At 33.1% G+C, this 19,983-nt stretch overlaps 1 protein-coding gene across 1 annotated transcript; it reads left to right on the forward strand.

The window, feature by feature from the left end:
- The first annotated feature begins 13,329 nt into the window (after positions 1-13,329).
- LOC133180192 (uncharacterized) lies at positions 13,330-19,778 on the forward strand. The gene is made up of 5 exons (XM_061314761.1): positions 13,330-13,811; positions 17,085-17,252; positions 17,624-17,747; positions 18,590-18,751; positions 19,371-19,778. Exons 1-5 carry the CDS (start codon positions 13,348-13,350, stop codon positions 19,713-19,715), a joined length of 1,263 nt encoding a protein of 420 aa, XP_061170745.1. The 5' UTR covers positions 13,330-13,347; the 3' UTR covers positions 19,716-19,778.
- Positions 19,779-19,983: the final 205 nt, after the last annotated feature.

Raw genomic sequence — 19,983 nt, forward strand, 5'->3', positions numbered from 1 at the left:
CACTTGCTATCACTGTTATGTCTAAGCAATTTTCAGGTTGTGAGAATGGAACATTCTGGGAGAATTGTGACACAAAAGAATTCTGTGTTTGCTTCAATGAACAGTGGTACGGATCAACACATCAAATCATCAATATATTTGACTACGCTTTTTTTAGAGGAGAAATTTGCAACTGCCATTCTACAAGTGAGTATCTAATTATATCGACAATTGACATCGGAATCATTAAATCATTATAAATCTGAATCATTATAAACGAAAATAACCTTCTGACCCCGGGATCATGAAACATCTTAAGTTTAAGTCAAAATCTTTATGTTACACTGAAATGTTGTATAAGTCAAACATGCCAAAACAAAATATTTCATTAGTATTGTATTACCAAAATGCTGTTATCTGCAAATTTAGAGAATAAGCTGACAAATAATCAACATTTTACAGGTGATTGAAAATTTGACTTAATTAAGTCTAAGTCTATTTCATGATCCTGGGACCTGATGATGCAATTATATTGTCCTGATGAAGTCCATAGTTCAATCAGAACAAGAATATTAGATCCTACAAATAAGAATGTCCAATTGTCAATTTTTTTTTTTTTTTTTTTGTATTTTTGACACTTATTATATTTTTATGTGATAGATGTAACATATGCAAGCATAGTTCATAACAATTCATGAATAATGATTGCATGTTTTCTTTCATGTGGTACATATCAAAGCCAAATCCTATGTCAGTTTTTGTATTAGTTTGCTGTAAACTCTGTTTTTTTTTTCTTTGTATGAAAAAGGTTACCAGGCGATTTAGCATGGCCGTAGGAACCGGGGGGCACGGAGGGGGGGGGGGGGCGTGCTCCCCCAATAATTTTACCGATTTATAGAATACTATAGAAAATATAGCTACTATGTTTTTGTGCCCCCTCAATAATAACGTCTGATGACCTTTTTTTTTTTTGCTTGTCATGGAATAGTGCCCCCCCCCAACTGAAAAATGTATGGTTGTGCCCCCTCAAAGTGAAATTGCTTCCTACGGGCCTGTTTAGCACCTGTCGAAAGAGATAATGAACCCCGGTTTCGAAGTGACTCTCTTTTTATTTTTAAATGTAAAGTGATATAAATTACAAACTGCAATTTTTTTTCAACTTTTAGATGGTCCGTTAAAATGTACTAATCCCTATTTATTTAAAGGTAAGTACTGCTTCTAATCCCTATTTATTTAAAGGTAAGTACTGCTTTCTTTAACTTGTCTAGCCAATAATCTTGAACATAAATGTTAATTTTACTGTATTCAAACCATTGTTTAATATTAAACGTTCGATCCATGACATATCAGATAAATTCAGAACATATCAACATGTTAATATTGTCAGTTGTATAAATGGAAAAGCCATAATTAATTGTCTATGGTATATTAGTTCTGGTATTTGCTCTCCGATACTATCATAATCAGTATTGGAAAAAAATGAATTTATGGGTCTAAGAAACCTATATTTTTATATTTCTTAATATGTTATAATTTCATGCAACAATAATTTCCTTTTAGAAATTGCTTCAAGGGCCAAGCTTTTACTCTCACAAACAGGTAATACACAAAATACAAAGGAAAATTCATTTTTCAAAGAATCTATTTCAATAAATATTCTAAAAAAGGGGATGAGAGATCATGTAAAAAGTGATAAAAAACAAACTTAAAAAATATGTCTTGTGGTATGCGATATATCAGTATCATTTATACTAAGCTTAGATATTACTATATACCAAACTATGATTTATAAAAACAAAATATTATAAATAGTGCTTTATGCTCTTGTGGAAAACACTTCAAATGCTAGAAGTAATCTTTTCAATCGCTTGTTCATGCTTGAATTGGTCACTATAGCTAATGATAATAATCCGTTATAATGTGTGACGTAATTTTGCCTTTAACAATGTTTACAGATAAATTACAGTATTTTTGCTGATGTTCATGAATTTATTGACGAAACATGTAGATTCTCTAAGTTAATATATTATTTAATAGCATTTCACTTGTATCATTTGTATTATTTTTCTTTAATTTGCACGACATATTGTAATATATCATTGTAGAGGAACTAGAAGTAGAAGTTCCAAGAAGTTAATTCCAATCTTTTTCACGTAGTCAATAAAATACATTTTTGTATGTTCAAGTCAATTGTTCCAGTACTATGTTCATAAAAGGGTATGTCTAAAGTTCAATGTTTATAGACTTAAATTTCAGATATCATTGACTTCTTCAAACAATAATTGGTACATGCATAAAGTTGTGTTTCCAAATGATTTTTTTTTTTATCAAATTTCATAATAATTATGAAAATAAGAAAAGATTTTTTTTCTAAATATATCGCACCAACTCTTTAAAATAATCTTAGGCCTTCTTATTTTTTTATTGTACTTTCACACATATTACATAAAATACACATAAACGTATATATAAATAAATGTACAAGACCATATGAAATAAAGAAAAGAGACAATTTAAAAAAACTAGTGTGAAAGTTTACAAAGAGAGAGAGAGAGAAGAGATAGAGAGGAGAGAGGGAAAAAGAGATGAGAGGGGGGCACATACTTCATGTAATAATTTGTGGTGAGCAAATTTTAGAGTTTTTCAACTATTTCCTGTCAGTGTCTTTCAAATTTATTATATTTACAATTTTTTAACAAGAGAAACTTTTCTACTCCAATTCTTTCGGTAATAACTTTTTTAAAGCCTAAATATCTAATTTTCATAGTTTTGGCAAACTTACTTGCGAGCCTCTTTCTAATTGCCATCCTTAATCCTGCATATTCAACATAGTTTGTGTTTACCTTAATGATATTTTGTATGAATTCAAAACTGTAGAAATCCCCATTTACATCTAGCAAATTATTGATAAAAAACTATGCCTGAATTAAAGTAACTTTTGATAAAAATTGCCTGGTCACCGATAGTAACATCTGGATTATGCTATATGTGTTCTTGAGGAGGGGTTAAACCATCATCCATAGTTTTAGTTCGATATTCTTTACACCAACTGGAAAATACATCTTTCATATTGTGACAACTTGTATTCTTCACCATCAATTGTTATACCTTTTATATCTTTATTTTTTCTAATCAAAATACCTAGAATCTCTGCACAAAGTAAACAAAGGTATGGTGGAATAGGACCACCTTATCTACAACCCCTTTCAAGGCAGAAATACTGTGACACAATCCCACTTTGAATAACACAGGATTTGATATTATTATAGAAACATTTTATCCAAAGAAAAAAATCTTGTTTGCCCTCTCCCGACGCAGTGGCTAAAACGGCTTTACTCAAAACTTCTTTTACCTACTGGAAACAATTATACTTTTATTCATTCCCAAGTTTTCTCATCCCATTGATAACTATTTTACCTTCATATTTGCAAGTGTTTTTAAATAAAAAATACTCCTCTACCTACTTACCCATTTTTTTTATCGGGAGAGGGCAAGCAAACTTTTTTAAAGATGACCTTAAATAAATATTCTGTAGAGGTTGTATTTTTTTTTAATTCCAGATGAAACAAAGTGCAAACTGCTGATTGAAGGTAATTAAATTTTATAGAGTTATTTGATGTCATATATATATATATATATATATATATATATATATATATATATATATATATATATATATATATATATATATATATATATATACGAGGGTTGTTCGGAAAGTTCGTGGACTACCGTAATAACTTTTTTACTTAACGTTATATTATACCCCAAATTTGGTAGAAATATTTTAACGATGAATTCAAATGACGTGTACTAACATTTTTAAAATACCATGATTTATTAAAAAAATATATTTAGATTTAAAAAAATGCAAAATCGGACCACGGAGCAGGTCAAATCACAATCAAAATACCAAATAATATCTGAAGTCATATCTTCAGTAAAATGACACTAAAACGGAAAAAGTCCTACTTGTTCAAATTAAGAATTGTTACATCGTTTCATATTCCAAATAATGACTTAATATTTTGCTTCGTTGAAAAGAAATCAGTTTTAACCATCTATCCTTCTGTATTCAATAATCCAGAAGTGAAAATAGAATTAGATAAATTACATGATCAGTACGTACTGGTCCCTGTTGACAAAGCAGGTAACAACATTGTCTTTGTTTGTAAGGCTCATTATATTAAATGTATTTTAGAGGAACTTGGATTTAATTCTACAAGTGGTAATCCAACTTATACTCATAGTTTCCTTTTCTAAAGACATTCTTCAAAATCATATGTCAGTTTTGAATATTTTTAATATTCCAAACAACCAAAATGAATTTGAATTACCATATTTATATTGGATTCCGAAACTTCATAAAAATCCTTACAAACAAAGACACATAGCGGGTTCCAGTAAATGTTCAACTAAGCCTCTTTCTTTACTCCTCACTAAGATATTAGCAGTAGTGAAGGGGAAACTTCACGAGTACTGTGCAACAATATATTCGAGAAGTGGTGTAAATCAGATGTGGATCCTTAAAAACTCCAAGGAACTTTTGGAAAATTTGAAATCACAAGATTTTACCTAAATCAACAGCTTAAAAACTTACGATTTTTCAACTTTATACACAACCATTCCCCAAGATAAATTAAAGTCCAGGCTTTTTGATATCATTGACAGCTGCTTTTTCAATAAAAATGGAACTCGTAAATTTACTTACCTTGTCATTGGTCATTTGCAAAATTATTTTGTTAAAAAAACATTCTGATTGTATACACAAGTACTCTGAAGTTGACATTAAAAAGATGCTTGAGTTTCTGATTGACAATATCTATGTGGCTTTTGGAGATTAGGTCTTCCAACAATCTATTGGAATTCCCATGGGTACCAATTGCGCCCCGTTATTAGCAGACCTATTTTTGTATTCATATGAAGCAGAATTTGTCCAAAATCTTTTACGTGAAAAGAGGAAAACACTTGCTGTGGCCTTCAACTCGACATTTAGATATATCGACGACGTATTGTCAATTAACAATGGCTATTTCCATTCTTATGTCTATACGATATATCCCGGTGAGCTTGAGATAAAAGATACCACAAAGTCTGACACATCTGTTTCATATTTGGATATTTTACTTGAAAAAGACGGTAATGGTAATCTAACAACCAAGCTTTATGATAAACGTGATGACTTTAACTTTTCAATCGTCAGCTTCCCTTACTTATGTAGCAATATACATTCATCACCTGCATACGGGGTATATATCTCTCAGTTGATTCGATACGCAAGAGCATGCTCTACGTATGTACAATTTCTAAAACGAGGTAAATTATTGACAAACAAGTTGATGAAACAAGAATATCAGCAGTCTCGTTTAAAGTCATCATTTCGTAAGTTCTATGGTCGATACAATGACCTTGTCAGCAAATACAATTTATCATTGGGTCAAATGCTGACTGACGTTTTTCATACTAATAGTTAGGCCATTATTTACACACTGAATTGTTGACGGATTTTTCAGTTATTTCCCGATCATGACAAGGAGCACACGGCGGGTGTGACCGGTCGGCAGGGAATGCTCACTCCTCCATGGCACCTGATCTCACCTCTGATGTTTGGAGGTCCGTGTTTGCTCTTCTCCTATTTTGTATTGTTTAATGGACTTTTGAGCTCGATTACTGTTCGTTATCTCCATATATTTCATTTTATAAGATAAGTAGTCATCATTGAAAAGGGCAAAAAAATATGACGTCAGAGAGCGTCACGGAGAAGCAGTTAACCATACAGTTTTATGCTGTACTCTGGAAAACTCCAGAAAAAACTCTGAAAATGCTGGAGAAAGTAGGATATATGTCAAAAGTGAGCCATGCATGTGTAGTTTACATGGTACAGGCAGTATCTGAATGATAGAGACTCTGTATAAGACGATGGTGATCTGTGAGAAACAGGATTATCTTAAAAATCTTATCAAAAACATTGAAGAATACTAGTAACTTCATGATATGAGTTGGGCGCTTCACAGTTGCTCATCTTGTGAAAGCATAGATACGCAGTAAAAAAAATATCAAATTGACAAACAAAAGGATGTTACTGGAACAATTGTAAGCAAAATAGATTTCAAATGATAGAGAAACGTTTTTAATGAGTGCACTAGTATTGGGCAATACTGTATGAAATGTAAAGGAAGAGTATTTTTGAGAACCTCATGACGGTATATTTTTGACGTTACAGAGTTGCGCCGTGGTTACAAAACGTGTTGATTTTAAAATTAAATTAACATGACTTCTATTAAATTACATGGAATGAAATTTCAAACATCAACAAGTTAATATTTTTTAAAATGTAAATGTGCTCATTTTGAATTTCTTGAAGCAAATAGAGGCTATTGTTAAGTTCTTGTCAATTGATTTCAATTTAATGAATCTCTAGGTGTGGATAGTTCGTTTGATCCTACAAGTAAGCCAACAACGGAGCCAACAACAGAAGTTGAGTCACCTTCCACAAAACAGCTAACAGTAACTGGTATGTTATTAGTTAGCTACATTTTGGCCTTATAGTTGAACTTCAGTATCTTGAACACTGATATCTCGAATACCATGGATATGTCAAAGTGATCTGGAATTCCTACGCACTTTATCTTTCAGTATTTTACCCTCAATATCTTGAACCCTCGGATATCTCGAAGTTTTTTCTAGAGCCCATCGAGTTCGATATCCATAATAGTAAAATCTTTTCAACATGACTAACATAATCTGTGGCTCTTCTCATTATTTTTACCAAATAGAAAATTGTTTTATCATATGTAATTAAAGCGTTTACATTCAATATACTAATCATATGTTTCTCTAGAAACCTTTAGCATTGTTTTTCTTTATCAAATATCTTTGAATGATACTACTTATTAGCAGACCTATCTTTGTATTCATATGAAGTAGACTTCTACATGAAAAGAGTTGCCCGCGTGGCGCAGTGGTTAGAGCGTCTGCTCTAGAGTCGCGAAGTAAGGAGTTGATCCTTACGTCGCAGGTTCGAATCCCACTGTGGGACGTGGAGACCGGTCCTTCGGATGAGACCGTATAAACCAAGGCCCCGTGTCGAAGTAGGTGCTGGCACGAAAAAGATCCCTCACTGCTCAATGGCAATAAGTGCCGAGTATATGACAAAATTTGCAGCTCTCCACCGGCAAGTGGTGGCGTCTCCATATGAATGAAAAATCCTCGAGAGGGACGTTAAACAACATACAATCAATCAATCAATCTACATGAAAAGAGGAGGTCTCTTGCTGTGGCCTTCGGTTCAGCATTTGGATATATCGACGACACTTAATCAATTAACAATATTCATTTTCATTCCTAGCTTGATTCGATATGTCCCTCTGAAATCGAAATAAAGAATACCACAAGTCTGGAACATCTGTTTCATATTTGGATATTTTACTAGATCTAGAAATAGATGTAAATGGTAACCTAGCGGCAAAACTTTATGATAAACGTGATGACTTTAACTTTTCTACTGTCGGATATTCTTGTTTTTGTGTGTATGCCCTTATCGCCTACATATGGAGTTTGTGTCTCCAGGTTTGTTTGTTACGTCGGAGCATGCTCCACGTACGAACAATTTCTAAATCAAGGCAGGCTATTGACAAACAAGGTGATGAAACAAGAATGTCGGCAGTCTCGTTTGGGGTCAGCATTTCGAGGGTTCTATGGTTCGATGCAGTGGACTGGTCGGCAGGTACAGTCTGTCGCTGGATCGAGTGCCGGCTGGCGTTTTTCGTGTAGATTGTTGGGCCATTGTTTCTGCAATGAATTGTCTGCGTTTTTTTCCTTTTGCCCGATCATGACAATGGGTGACTGGTCGACAGGGGATGCTAACTCTTCCATGGCACCTGATCCCACCTCTGATGCTTTAAGAGGTCCTTGCTTGATCTGCTCCAAATTTGTATTGTTTCAATGGACTTTTGAGCTTGATTGCTGTTCGTTATCTCCATATTTCATACAGTCATGTAGTTTAGTCAGAAATAAGTGTGGACGGTTTTAAATAAATCGTGCATGCTATTCTGCTGTCGAAATTGCAAGAAAACACTTGCCGTAGCCTTCAACTCGGCATTCAGGCATTTCGTAAAATCCATTGTCGTTATAATGACCTTATAATCAAATATAGCCAACCAATGGGTCGTATTTTGGCTGACTAGTTCCTTACCAATTGTTAGACGTTTGTTTTTATAATAAATTTGACTACGGAATGTTTCGTCTACTTAATCAATGCATAGGGCTCACGGCGGATGTGGCCGGTCAACAGGGATGCATACTCCTCGTAGGCACCTGATCCCACCTCTGAAACTTCCAGGGGTCCGTGCTTATATGCCCTGTTCACAGACTTGTATTATTTGAAGTTTTTATGAGATCGATCACTGTTTATTATCTTCACCCCTTTTTCATTTTTCAATTATCAAATAACGGCTTTTCTTTCTTAGCCTTCGCTTGTTTGTGTTGTCAACATTGCTCTAAAGAGTCCTTATTCATAAAGCATGATAAAATAAAAGGATGTTCAACAAAGTTCTAGGATTGAATTTGGGCGATATTACACCCAAAACTTTGAAACATTATATAACAACTTTGCCTTCACATAAATTTTAGCATTAAAAGTGAAAGTAATGGATTTTTAGATAAGGTCTTCAAAATTCTTGTCAGGAGAAAAAACCCTGACTGATATAAATTAATAAATAATTATCTCTTGGAAGTAAAAATTGATAAACCAATCAGCCAGTCTTTTAGTCAATCACTCTTTCAGCTAACAGATTTACCACAAACAGTAAGAATGAATTAAAATACACACATATATACACAAATAGGATTATCTATTTTTGAAAGACCGAAATATTAAATATACTATTATATCTCGAATTTAAAAATTAAATTAAAAAATATTGAAATTTTAAATATTTTACGATTATCTTTCTTATTGGAATAATTGTTGTTCATTTCTACTAGAGAATACGAAGACCGCACCCACAACAATGCTGCATGCTTCAGCACAAAGTGAATATTACAACACCCACAAGACCGCACCCACAACAATGCTGCATGCTTCAGCACAAGGTGAATATTACAACACCCACAAGACCGCACCCACAACAATGCTGCATGCTTCAGCACAAGGTGAATATTACAACACCCACAAGACCGCACCCACAACAATGCTGCATGCTTCAGCACAAGGTGAATATTACAACACCCACAAGACCGCACCCACAACAATGCTGCATGCTTCAGCACAAGGTGAATATTACAACACCCACAAGACCGCACCCACAACAATGCTGCATGCTTCAGCACAAGGTGAATATTACAACACCCACAAGACCGCACCCACAACAATGCTGCATGCTTCAGCACAAGGTGAATATTACAACACCCACAAGACCGCACCCACAACAATGCTGCATCCCTCAGTGCAAGGTGAATATTACTACAGGATTCTTTATTTGCATTCTTATTCCTGTCCTTTAATGATAAAAAAAATGGACGTTTTACCTCCAGATATTCACTGTTCTGATTGCATTTCCTTATTATAAGTAGGTCTACCGCGACTCCATTTTCCAATGCAATGGTAGGATTTTCAACAATGAATATATTTTTCTCTTTGTTTTGAAATATGCTTTTTGAAAATTAACAGTCAAAAAGTTGCAAGTTTACCTTCCCAGATATGATAAAGTGTAAAATAATGTTTTGTCTTGTCCGTGTCTGTTTGTCGTTTGTCTGATTATCCTTAAAATAGTTAAGAACTAATTTGGATGCAACTTTAGCAAAGAGTCTATCTTTAATGAAGTATAATCAATAAGGTGTGGACTCGGCTTTAAATTCTCTCTTTTTCTCTCTCTGTTGTCTTTGGTCTTGCGCTAGTGAAGATTCAGTGAGTATTAAGATTCAGTGAGGTTTCAAAAAGCATTAAAAAAAATACGGATAGATTTATATCACTCTGTCACTTAGGATTGGCAACACTGTTATATGAAAAAGACATGTATAATTTGTTTGCAAGAAGGTTTTCCAAAACGCCTTGGACACATATAATATTATACAATTATTCCTGTTTTTTGAGGTCAATACGATGATTTAGACACCTAAGGAGTACAATATTCACCGAGCCCTTCGGGCTTAGGGCTCAAAAAACAGCAATAACTGTTTTATTATATATGATTATCTATTTTTGGTCTGGAAATAATTCCTTATATTGACCTGGAATGTCACGTGCAGGTCAATATAACGTAGTATTTTTCTAACATTGTTGGATCTCAGCCAATCAGAAAAGTGGGAATTATTCAATCATATAATAATTTCGTTTATATAAAGAAACACGCATGCGAGTGCAATAATATTTTTATGTACATCATGATATATATATGTCATATAACTCGTGTATATATATATATCAGCAAAAATGCTTTGTATATTCAAAACACAGAACCCAAAATAACGTTAAGCCAGATTCATAGTTTTATACTTAACGTACGGAATTTCGTATTTTCTTCACTTTCACTTCTTGTAGCTTCTCCCAAATTGAACACACCGTCTGAAAACTGATTATAATGAACTTGAAATATTCTGCGATTATTCGAGTTTGGGCAGATTTTCTTTTTTTCATTTTCTCCTTGTAGCTGTTCCTATTGGAAATAAATATTCTCTCCTGTTAGAGAATGAAAATAAATAATCGGATTCGACAAAATCCCCCCCCCCCCCCTCGAGAATCAAATGGTCGTCCCTTGGTATGCACGTAAATAGAGGAGCCCAGTTTGAGTTTGTAGAGAGTACGCGAACGGAATTGTGGGAAGGTCACCAGACTTAGTTTGTGCTGGGCATCTGAAACATCTCGCTCGTTTTGAATACTTAACAGACTTAAACTTGACCAATAAAATCCTTCATAAAATAAATAAACAATTCTCGGATATAATACAAATGAAAAATTATCGCATACAAATATAAGAAATTGTACAATACAAATAAGAAATTTTACAATGCAAATGAAAAATATAGAATACAAATTAAAAAAAACTATGCAATACAAATGATATTTTTTACAATACAAATGGAAAATATAGAATACAAATAAATGTTATACAATCCAAATGGAAAATTATAGAATCCAAATGGAAAATTATAGAATCCAAATAAAAAATATACAATACAAATGGAAAATTATACAATACAAATGAAGAATTATACAATACAAATGAAAAATTATACAATACAAATAAAATTTATTCAATACAAATGGAAAGTTATACAATACAAATGGAAAAAATCGAATATTGCAACGTTTGACATGCACTAAATAACGCCATTGTCCACGAAGTTTTTTGGAAAGCCCTCGTATTCTTAACAAAAATGTTTGCATGGAGTGTACCTTGATAGAGTTTTGCACTGACTTCCCTCAAGTTTCAGAACAGTTATTTGATAATGAATTTTTAATTTTTAATACGATACTGTATCGACGCCCGGTAACAATACGAAATTGTGTTTGAAAACTTTAAATTCAATTGAAAAGCGACAGCTAAACTTTTTCATAAGTCGTCTTAATTTTATTCAAATTGTGTTTTTCAATTATATTATTCATAACTAAATGAATGACTTCCAAAATTAGTCTCAACATAGCTGTGTGATTATGTTTCATTCGGACTTCTCACTTAGATATTGAAATTTTCAATTTGTATGTAATTTATAGGAAATTAATCACACAAAAATTCTTAATTTCTGGAAATTGAGTTAAGTAACAAGATCATTTTCTTGATATTCACAGAAGTCATGTGTCCCTGTTCATGTGATTACATGGACAAAATCGAGTACTGGAACAATGAAACAAACCAGCTGAGACAGTACTATGAACTGAGTCAAAGGCTGGCTCAACTCAAACGCCTCCTCAGCGTGAACACAAAAAAACTCTCCTCAACCGTAAACAAGAAGATCAGCGCTGACGATGAGCGATCATCAGCCTCTGTAACAGGTTACGTGGGAGCTGCCTTCATAGCCCTAGTTCTTGGTGGAATAGTCCTGGCTGATGTTCCTGTGTTGATTCGACAGACTTGTAGACTCCTGAAAGACATCCGAAAACTGTGTGTTCGAAATTGAATTAATTGCTGCCGTTTTTTTTTTTTTTTTTTTTTTTTCATCAGTTTAACATTAAACTGAAAAGTTTAAGCAAACATTTCTAAAACTTTTATTGATTACATAAAGACAGCTTTCAATGTCTCAATGTCCTATCGCTTCCTGACAATTACAACATTTATTTCAGTAAAATTTTCGTAGAAAGCCTCAGTTGATATGGTACTCGAAAGCATGATTAAACATGTGTTAACAACTTTGAAAATTTGGTGAAATTTTCATGATTTTCTTTTCAGAATTTGAGAAGAAATCAGAAGGATGTGTTCTTTAAAATGAATAGACACTGTATAAATATCAAGTGTGTTGCATAATTAAATAGCTGGTTTCATGAATGTGTCCCTTAAGTGTAGTGTAGAAGACTCTGAGCCAAGTTCATGATTGTCATATACTTTTTTTTTCTGTGATTTATTTGTACATTTGTGCCGCGCATGGTCAAATTAAATAGGTTTCTTTGACCACACTGTCTTGTTTATTTCTCTTACTTCCAATAAGGTCAATAGCAAATTTCATTATGTACATATATTGCAAACAGCTAGAGGCTAACAAACCTTAAAAATACAGAATGCCTACCGACAACTTGTCCATTTAAACGTATTTATAAATCTATGGTCTAGTAGTTTAAGGTGATACTGGTATACATGTACTAAGAATAAAACAACCATGCACTCTGCTCACTCTAGCAGCCAGTAAAGAAATTCAACCTGGTTTGAAACTAAGGGTCTTAAGAGGGCTGGGTGGTCGTGGCCATTTTTAGACTAAATTGATCTCCCTTAGAAGAAGAGCTCCATATAAAGATATAAAAAAAATGATCAAATTTTAAAACTAAAATGTATGGATTTTTTCTTTGCCAAATGATAGTTGACAGCTTAAGATATCATATCTAAAAAAAATAAGTTATATCTGATGGTTAATTTGTTGACCCCCCAGCCTCCTTAATCTGTTAGGTTATTTTTTCAAGGTGCATGCAGCCACCTCAAAGGTTTTTACGATTTTGTGATAAGGAAATTATTGAATATGCTTTTTATGGCATCAACTGATAGAGAGAATTTTTTTTTGGGGGGGGGGGGGGGAATTTCAAGTAGCTTGATAACCGCTTTTCGGTACTTTCAGTATTTTAATTTCAGTCATGATTGACGAACGGGTTATCTAAAATTTTCATACCGGAAGTTTAAGTGGTAAGTGATAGACTAAAAGAGTGATATTCTTTGAAGTTATGAAATGTCATCCACTCCATTAGGGAAGAAAAGAGTTTTATGTTCATCAAAATATGAACATAAACTAAAGAAAACGAGACACACCTCCAAATCCTCATGCACAACTTGTTCTAAAAATGGTAAACAAAACATTCACAAAACATGTGTATCAAGTTGGACATTGGATAAAGCTGAAGCTAATGGTTTGTTTTACGAAAAAGAAACATCTGAATTTTCAGATTTCTATGAAATGTTTAGTTCATGCAAAGGAAAAAATAGGTATGGATTTATCCACCCATTGGAAGGTGAAGAGAAGACATTGGTAGATTCTTTAGTGGCGCAGACCAGTGAAATGATAGATAAACACGGCGTGGAAATGACAACAGGTTGGGACTGGACAGTTGCTGCAGACTGGCCTTTTGTGTGGAGGAAATGCTGTGATGCTGTAAAGATTCTGAATGAGACATGCAGACCAATGGTTTCTAAAGGGTGGGTTTGTACATGTAAATATGATAAAACTTAATAGACGACTTTCACATTTACAGAAGTTTTTTTCTCTGGGGTCAACTGGTGTAAGAGAGTGTTTCCCTCTATAACTTTATGAGACAATGTCTTACAAATGAAATTCACAACAAGTAAGTTTATTGGCTTGTAGAGCAGGCTAGGAGGTGGATGAAATATACAGGTTGGTTATAGAATATGTTTTAGAATTATGAAATGAAAGGTTGTCAATTGACCAATGCTGGAAAGTGGCGAAATACATCCCCAAAGTGTGCAGAAAATCCTGCGCCATAAATTGTACTTTATTTACAGTCAGGGGTGAGACTGAAATCCATCATATTTAAAAATGATTGATAATTGTCATTTCTACTAACTACATAATGTACATGTTTTTATTATTTTTGTAAATATGACTTGTTTTCATCATATTTCCATTCCCTAGTTAATTCTTCCAACCCATTTACTAAAGTAATAAGATATAGTACACTATCCTGCCATGGACCCATGTGTAGAGAAACACCTTGACAAACAACTGCAACCAAAATAAATTAGTGCGCCCTGTAAAACTAACGAGATAATTAAGTGCGCCCAGACCAAACAATTTGATAAAAATAATTAAATGATGAAATACAGTCATATTTATTATTAAAAGTAACTCTATATTTTAAAATAAACTCCAAATAGTTATGACTGTTTTTCATCATTATTTTAAAAAATGATGAATTTTGGTCATTTATTTATTAAAAATCAATTTTATGACTAGAAATCATCATTTTTAAAAATGATGAATTTCAGTATCACCCCTTGCTGATTTACATTACAGGATTTGTAGTCAATATGGTCAAAGACTAAAATATAAAACCATAATGCTACAGTTCTGCAGCTAGGTCAAATGTTGATAGTTGATGAATGAGTAAAATTTATCAAAGTTTCAATCAACTCGTCAACTTTCTCATTCTTGTTAAAAGCAGTGTTAAATACTAGTAGACTGTTAAAGACTGAACTTGCCATATTTCTAAAACGCTGAAATTGTCAACTTTCAACCCTTCAATTTAATGTTTACAGTATTCATGCTATTTTGAGACCAAGCGGTGTTTGAAATAACAGTAGCCCGACCACCGGAGGTGCACAAATTTTGCTGTGGACAAACAAAAATGCATGTATCGATGCCCCAGCTGGATGTGTTAAATTTCCAAATAATTAAGAGCCATTCTCTGTAATGACTTGAACTTTTATATAGTAGCTGTGGCACGCATAGTCTCAGAATTTCTCCAAACTCTCTATCATAAAAGTCTTTGATACCGTAAACTCAAATCAGGCAAAAATTGGTTGCTACGTTTCATGGTTACCATAGCAACATGTCCTGAAGTTTGAAAAATGGCATTTTTCAACATCTTCAGAGTCCCACAGTTAACGTTTGCAGCAAAGCAAACAAGTGGCAATGACTGTTTTTGAAAGTTGAAGGCCTGGTGTCTTAAATGCATGATAAACATGTTTGGTAAATCATCTATAACATACGTTACTATGGAAACAAAGTATTCAAAAGTAATAATTTTGTTCATTTAATTTTATGAAGTCATACACTTAAGAATAAAAACAATTATAGGTTGAAATGCAAGCAAATAATAGAGAAGAGATCCTTGTAACATGTACCAAGGACAAAATATGATATTGCTTATAGGTTGGCAATGGTTGCCATGGTTTTAATACCACGAAGGGATTTTAAATTTACTCTCTTAGTGTTTTAATCTTATCCTATCTTTTTAAAAAGCATATTTCTATATAACTGATAATCAGTTTTTAAAGGCCTTGGTGTGACCCTAATTTTCACACTTCAAAAAATTCAATTTCAATTCTTTAAATAGTGCGTTGCTATGGAAATAAGGCGAAAAAACATGCATAAAAATCTGAAAAATACTCTGTTTCCTTGGATACGTACCGTTGTATGTAGATTCCCAAAACTTTAATGATTGATATATATGAACAACTAACCTGACTTTCAATTTTGACCATCACCCAATCTCTAACTGGATGCAAAAAGCTGGCACATAGGGTCTAATATTTACAAAAAATTAACAAAATCGAACATTTTCTCTTCTTGGTAACCATAGCAACATTGTTGTATTTTTCAACAACCTTTATCAATATATGATATTCAACTTTAGTTCTACGAGATAAGTACTATTCAAGGTGATTCAAATGATATTTTTCTTGATTAAAAGGTTAGTAAATTCCTAAAGCAGCAAAAAAATATCACTTTAAACAACTAGTACGTTGTTTCCATGGTTACACTGCAAAGTAACAATTAATCTCAATTTTTCGTATGTTGTCAGTGTTGCAAGGTCCTAAGGATGCATATGTGCCAATCATGAATTTTATTGTTTTTCCCTCACGATAGTAGCATTAACCCAAACATAGCAACAGATTTTGCATGGTGACACTGTGTTACCATGGCAACCATGAAAGTTATTTTTAGAATAATATTGCCAATACCTAATTACATGAGGTCAAATATTTTTCATTGTTTTTCTTACGTTGTTGATTGAGTTTGATAATGTAACATCTATCATTTGTGGCTAAAGAGCGTTTTTCAGCATTTTTCAGCATCTAAAATGTATTCCAAATGTACCCATGGTTACCACTTACTTAGAGATAAATTTTAAGTAGTTTCTTTATAGCATAAGTGGCAACAAGGTGTCAAGTCTTTGGGAGAATGGTTTGTTTGTTTTTCTTAGTCTTTATTAAGGCTTAATAAAGATTTAAAGTGGCTGACAATCTCAATTTTTTCAACTTTTCTGGCTGTTACCATGGCAACCAAGACACATAGCAACGAAATTTTATTTGATATATGTTTCTGGTGTCAAGTTGTAATAATGGGCAAAGTTTCATCAAAATCGGTGACCATGCTTGGCAAAGAAGTTTAAGTGGTTACAGAGAATCGCTATTAAAATTTACATACAATCTATCTCAAATGTATTAAAAGAATTGGAAGCAAAGTGTAACAAGCCAAGATGCAGAATTCGTGATCGAAGTTATGGTTACGAGGTACTTGTCACATAATTAATGAAACCAAATTTATTAAAAACAGTTATTTTTTCTCGGACAAGTAGATCTTTGGCAGGGCTAGCTGACAACTTTTACTAGCAGTGAACCCTGCATGTATAGCTAATTTTATGGTGTGTTTCAGTTACTTGACTAAGTTAAAATGGTAGTGTATCAATGATTTTCAATGTGATTATTGCCTTGTGATTTTTTTTCCAGAGAACACATCAGGAGTTTTGCTGGATTAATCAATTTCTACAGGACATTGAAGGAGCATGTGCAAGAAGAGATGTGGCGAAGTAATAGTTACACACCTTCAGAGATTCCAGAAGAAGCCTACTCAGAATTGTGTTCAAAATTCCTTGAAATATTTTTGTTATTATCAAGGTATAATTAGTGAGTGTAACTGAGATAAAATTGTTTTTAGACAACACAATTTTAAAGCTCTCTAATATCTTTTAACATGGAACTAACAAATAAAGTCAAACCACTGTCTCATGTCATTATTTTGAGAAAAACTGTTTTCCTTTAAAATACACTTCCCAGTAAATACATGTATTTTTACTTAGATGTATGAGTATTGGTTAAAAATTGGGGGGGGGGGGGGGGGGGGGGTTACACAGAAGAAATTGTGAGAGCATTATTCATAAATAAAACGATACTTATTTTTTACTCTTTTGAAAGGGAGTGTTTTTATTAAAACATATTTCAGATACAAAGAAGGCTTACAGAACAAATCTCTGCTTTTAATATTTTAGGAGAGGAGGAATTAGGAAATCAGTCATGAAGATCAAAGACATTACAGTAACCAGCACACCAGATCTACATCTGACACTTCCTACATTCTCAACTCCTTCACTTTTTGTTATAAATGTGGCAAAGGTAAGTTTCTTATCAAAAGCATGATTAGTCATATTGATATGGACACATCCTCAGATAGTGTAGATGCAAGTTTGTTCAAATTTTGACCCAGGGATAGGGTGGTACCACAATAGTGATCAAAGTTTACATAGGAATATATAGGATATTTTTTTTAAAAATCATCTGAAGAACAGCAAAGACACAGTTAATCATATTAAAATGAAAGCATCCTCAGGAAGTGTAGATTCAAGTTTGTTAAAATTATCCCCCACTCCCTTTTCTGGGTAGGTTGGATCCATAATACGAAATCAAAGTTTACATAGGAATATACAGGAAAAAATCTGCTGAAGAAGAATAGCAAGGTAAGCAATGTGGTCCATGGGCCTCTTGTTGGATTTAACATCTAAATGGTTGTAGGTGTATCTGATACATGTATATAGATGGTATTGGTACCAGACAGAAGACTCACTTCTTATTCTTTATGAAAAAGTCTTTTTTTGCTATCAGCTGAAATTGACTTGCCAAGTGTCTATTCACAATTACAAAGTTAAGGAATGAGAGTTGGAGAAGATCAGTAACTAATGAACCTTTTTCTCACCTTACTAAAATTCCTCAAATCTATTTGTGCATCATGACTGAGTGAAACACTTAAAAAATTTTATAACATAAAACAACATGATGACATAATATGTGTTCTAAATCTCTAACAAGTTAGAGAACAAAAAATGAATCACTGCAGGGGAGCGATGAAACATATAACGGTAATGGGAGCAAGCAAGCAAGTAAAATGCATTTGTCTAGTCACACATATTTTTACAGTCACAAGAAACATTAATCATTTCATTTTCTAACTTTTGTTTCAGGTGAGGACATGTCCCCTGTCTGATTGCGCACTGTTTGATATTCACCAAGCCATAGACAATAACATTCTTGGTCAGCATGCTGGAGAACTGCTGCTGGACTTTCAGCACTCTTGTTTCAGAGATTTACAGGCTGTTTTTGGAATCATTTGCATCAAAACTTCAGTATGTTATTCTACGCATTTTTGGAGACTTGTACACATATGAAAATGATATCATATCCTGACTATAACTTTCTGATAAGTATACAGTCAAACTTCATTTTAACTCATTTGGACTGAGAAAATACTTCAAGATATCCAAGAATTCAAGATCAATGTTTGAGATACTGAGGTTCAACTGTATTATAATTAATATCCTTTACTTGACAGAAAGCTTGCATTTGACCAAAATATATGAATTATCACAATTTTTTTTTAAATGTTGATTAGATTTTGTTGACAAGGACAGATGAAAAGACAAACAGAAAGAGATCATTAACAATAGAAATTTTAGCGCAGATTCAATTTTGGCATTTTTAGGGAGTGTGTTGAGATCTCTAAATTTAAATATTGCTAAAAAATATACCATTTTATAGGCTACCGTTATCTTTCTATGCAGCATGAATTCGCTAAAATTACTTCTTGTGAAAATTAAATGCTGATTTTTGAGGACAAATCACTAAATTTGCTTCTCGCTAAAAATTCAACTTACACAGTATAAACTTGTTATGTTTCTCAATCTAAACCACTAGTAAAACAAAATGACAAAAACATGATTCCATTTACTTTATGATATTTTGAAGGTCATTTTCACATGTCTGAAGATCTCTACAAAGCATTACCAATGCATAAAGGACTATGGAGAAGATGTGGTGATGAAGGGAATTGATGCTGATAGCAGCTCTGATATACAGGAAGATTCTAGTTTGGAGGAAGGGAATGAAAGTGATGTAGAGTTCTGTCATACCAAAGGCATGAAATTGTCAGGGTCGGAAAAAACAAATATCAAGAAACATTCAAATAAGAGTGGAAGAATTTTTTATACAAGACCATTTAATTATCTTGTTTCTGCAGACAGAAGAGAGATTGTGGAATTTTTATTCTGGATTGGAGTTAACTATGAGAGAGTTGCTGTGTCTAAACCTTGAATTCATTTTGTGTCACTGTAATGAGTGCTAGAGACTGTGTCCAAGTAAAATTTCCAGATATCTGATACTGTTAATTTTGCTTCATTTCCATTGAAGTACTTTTGTTGAATAAACATCTCAACACAAAGTTATGTTGCTCACATATATTTTGAAACTGCAGAAATTGTCTTTGAAACATGTTGAAGATGTGAATTTTCACTTTTAAATCAAATGATATATCACTTTCATCGATACTGTGTATGGTCAGAAGAGTTCAAAGCAGGTGGCA

This window comes from Saccostrea echinata, unplaced genomic scaffold (assembly GCF_033153115.1).
Source record: "Saccostrea echinata isolate AGI-Se365-2 ecotype Australia unplaced genomic scaffold, CSIRO_AGI_Sech_v1 ptg000001l, whole genome shotgun sequence".
Taxonomy (NCBI): Eukaryota; Metazoa; Mollusca; class Bivalvia; order Ostreida; family Ostreidae; genus Saccostrea; species Saccostrea echinata.

Excerpts from the sequence above, each read along its gene's own strand:
- LOC133180192 (XM_061314761.1), top strand. The coding sequence starts at position 13,348 with ATGTCATCCACTCCATTAGGGAAGAAAAGAGTTTTATGTTCATCAAAA. Across the intron at positions 17,748-18,589 it reads TTGTTATAAATGTGGCAAAG|GTGAGGACATGTCCCCTGTC; the intron begins GTAAGTTTCTTA and ends CTTTTGTTTCAG. Across the intron at positions 18,752-19,370 it reads TCATTTGCATCAAAACTTCA|GTCATTTTCACATGTCTGAA; the intron begins GTATGTTATTCT and ends GATATTTTGAAG.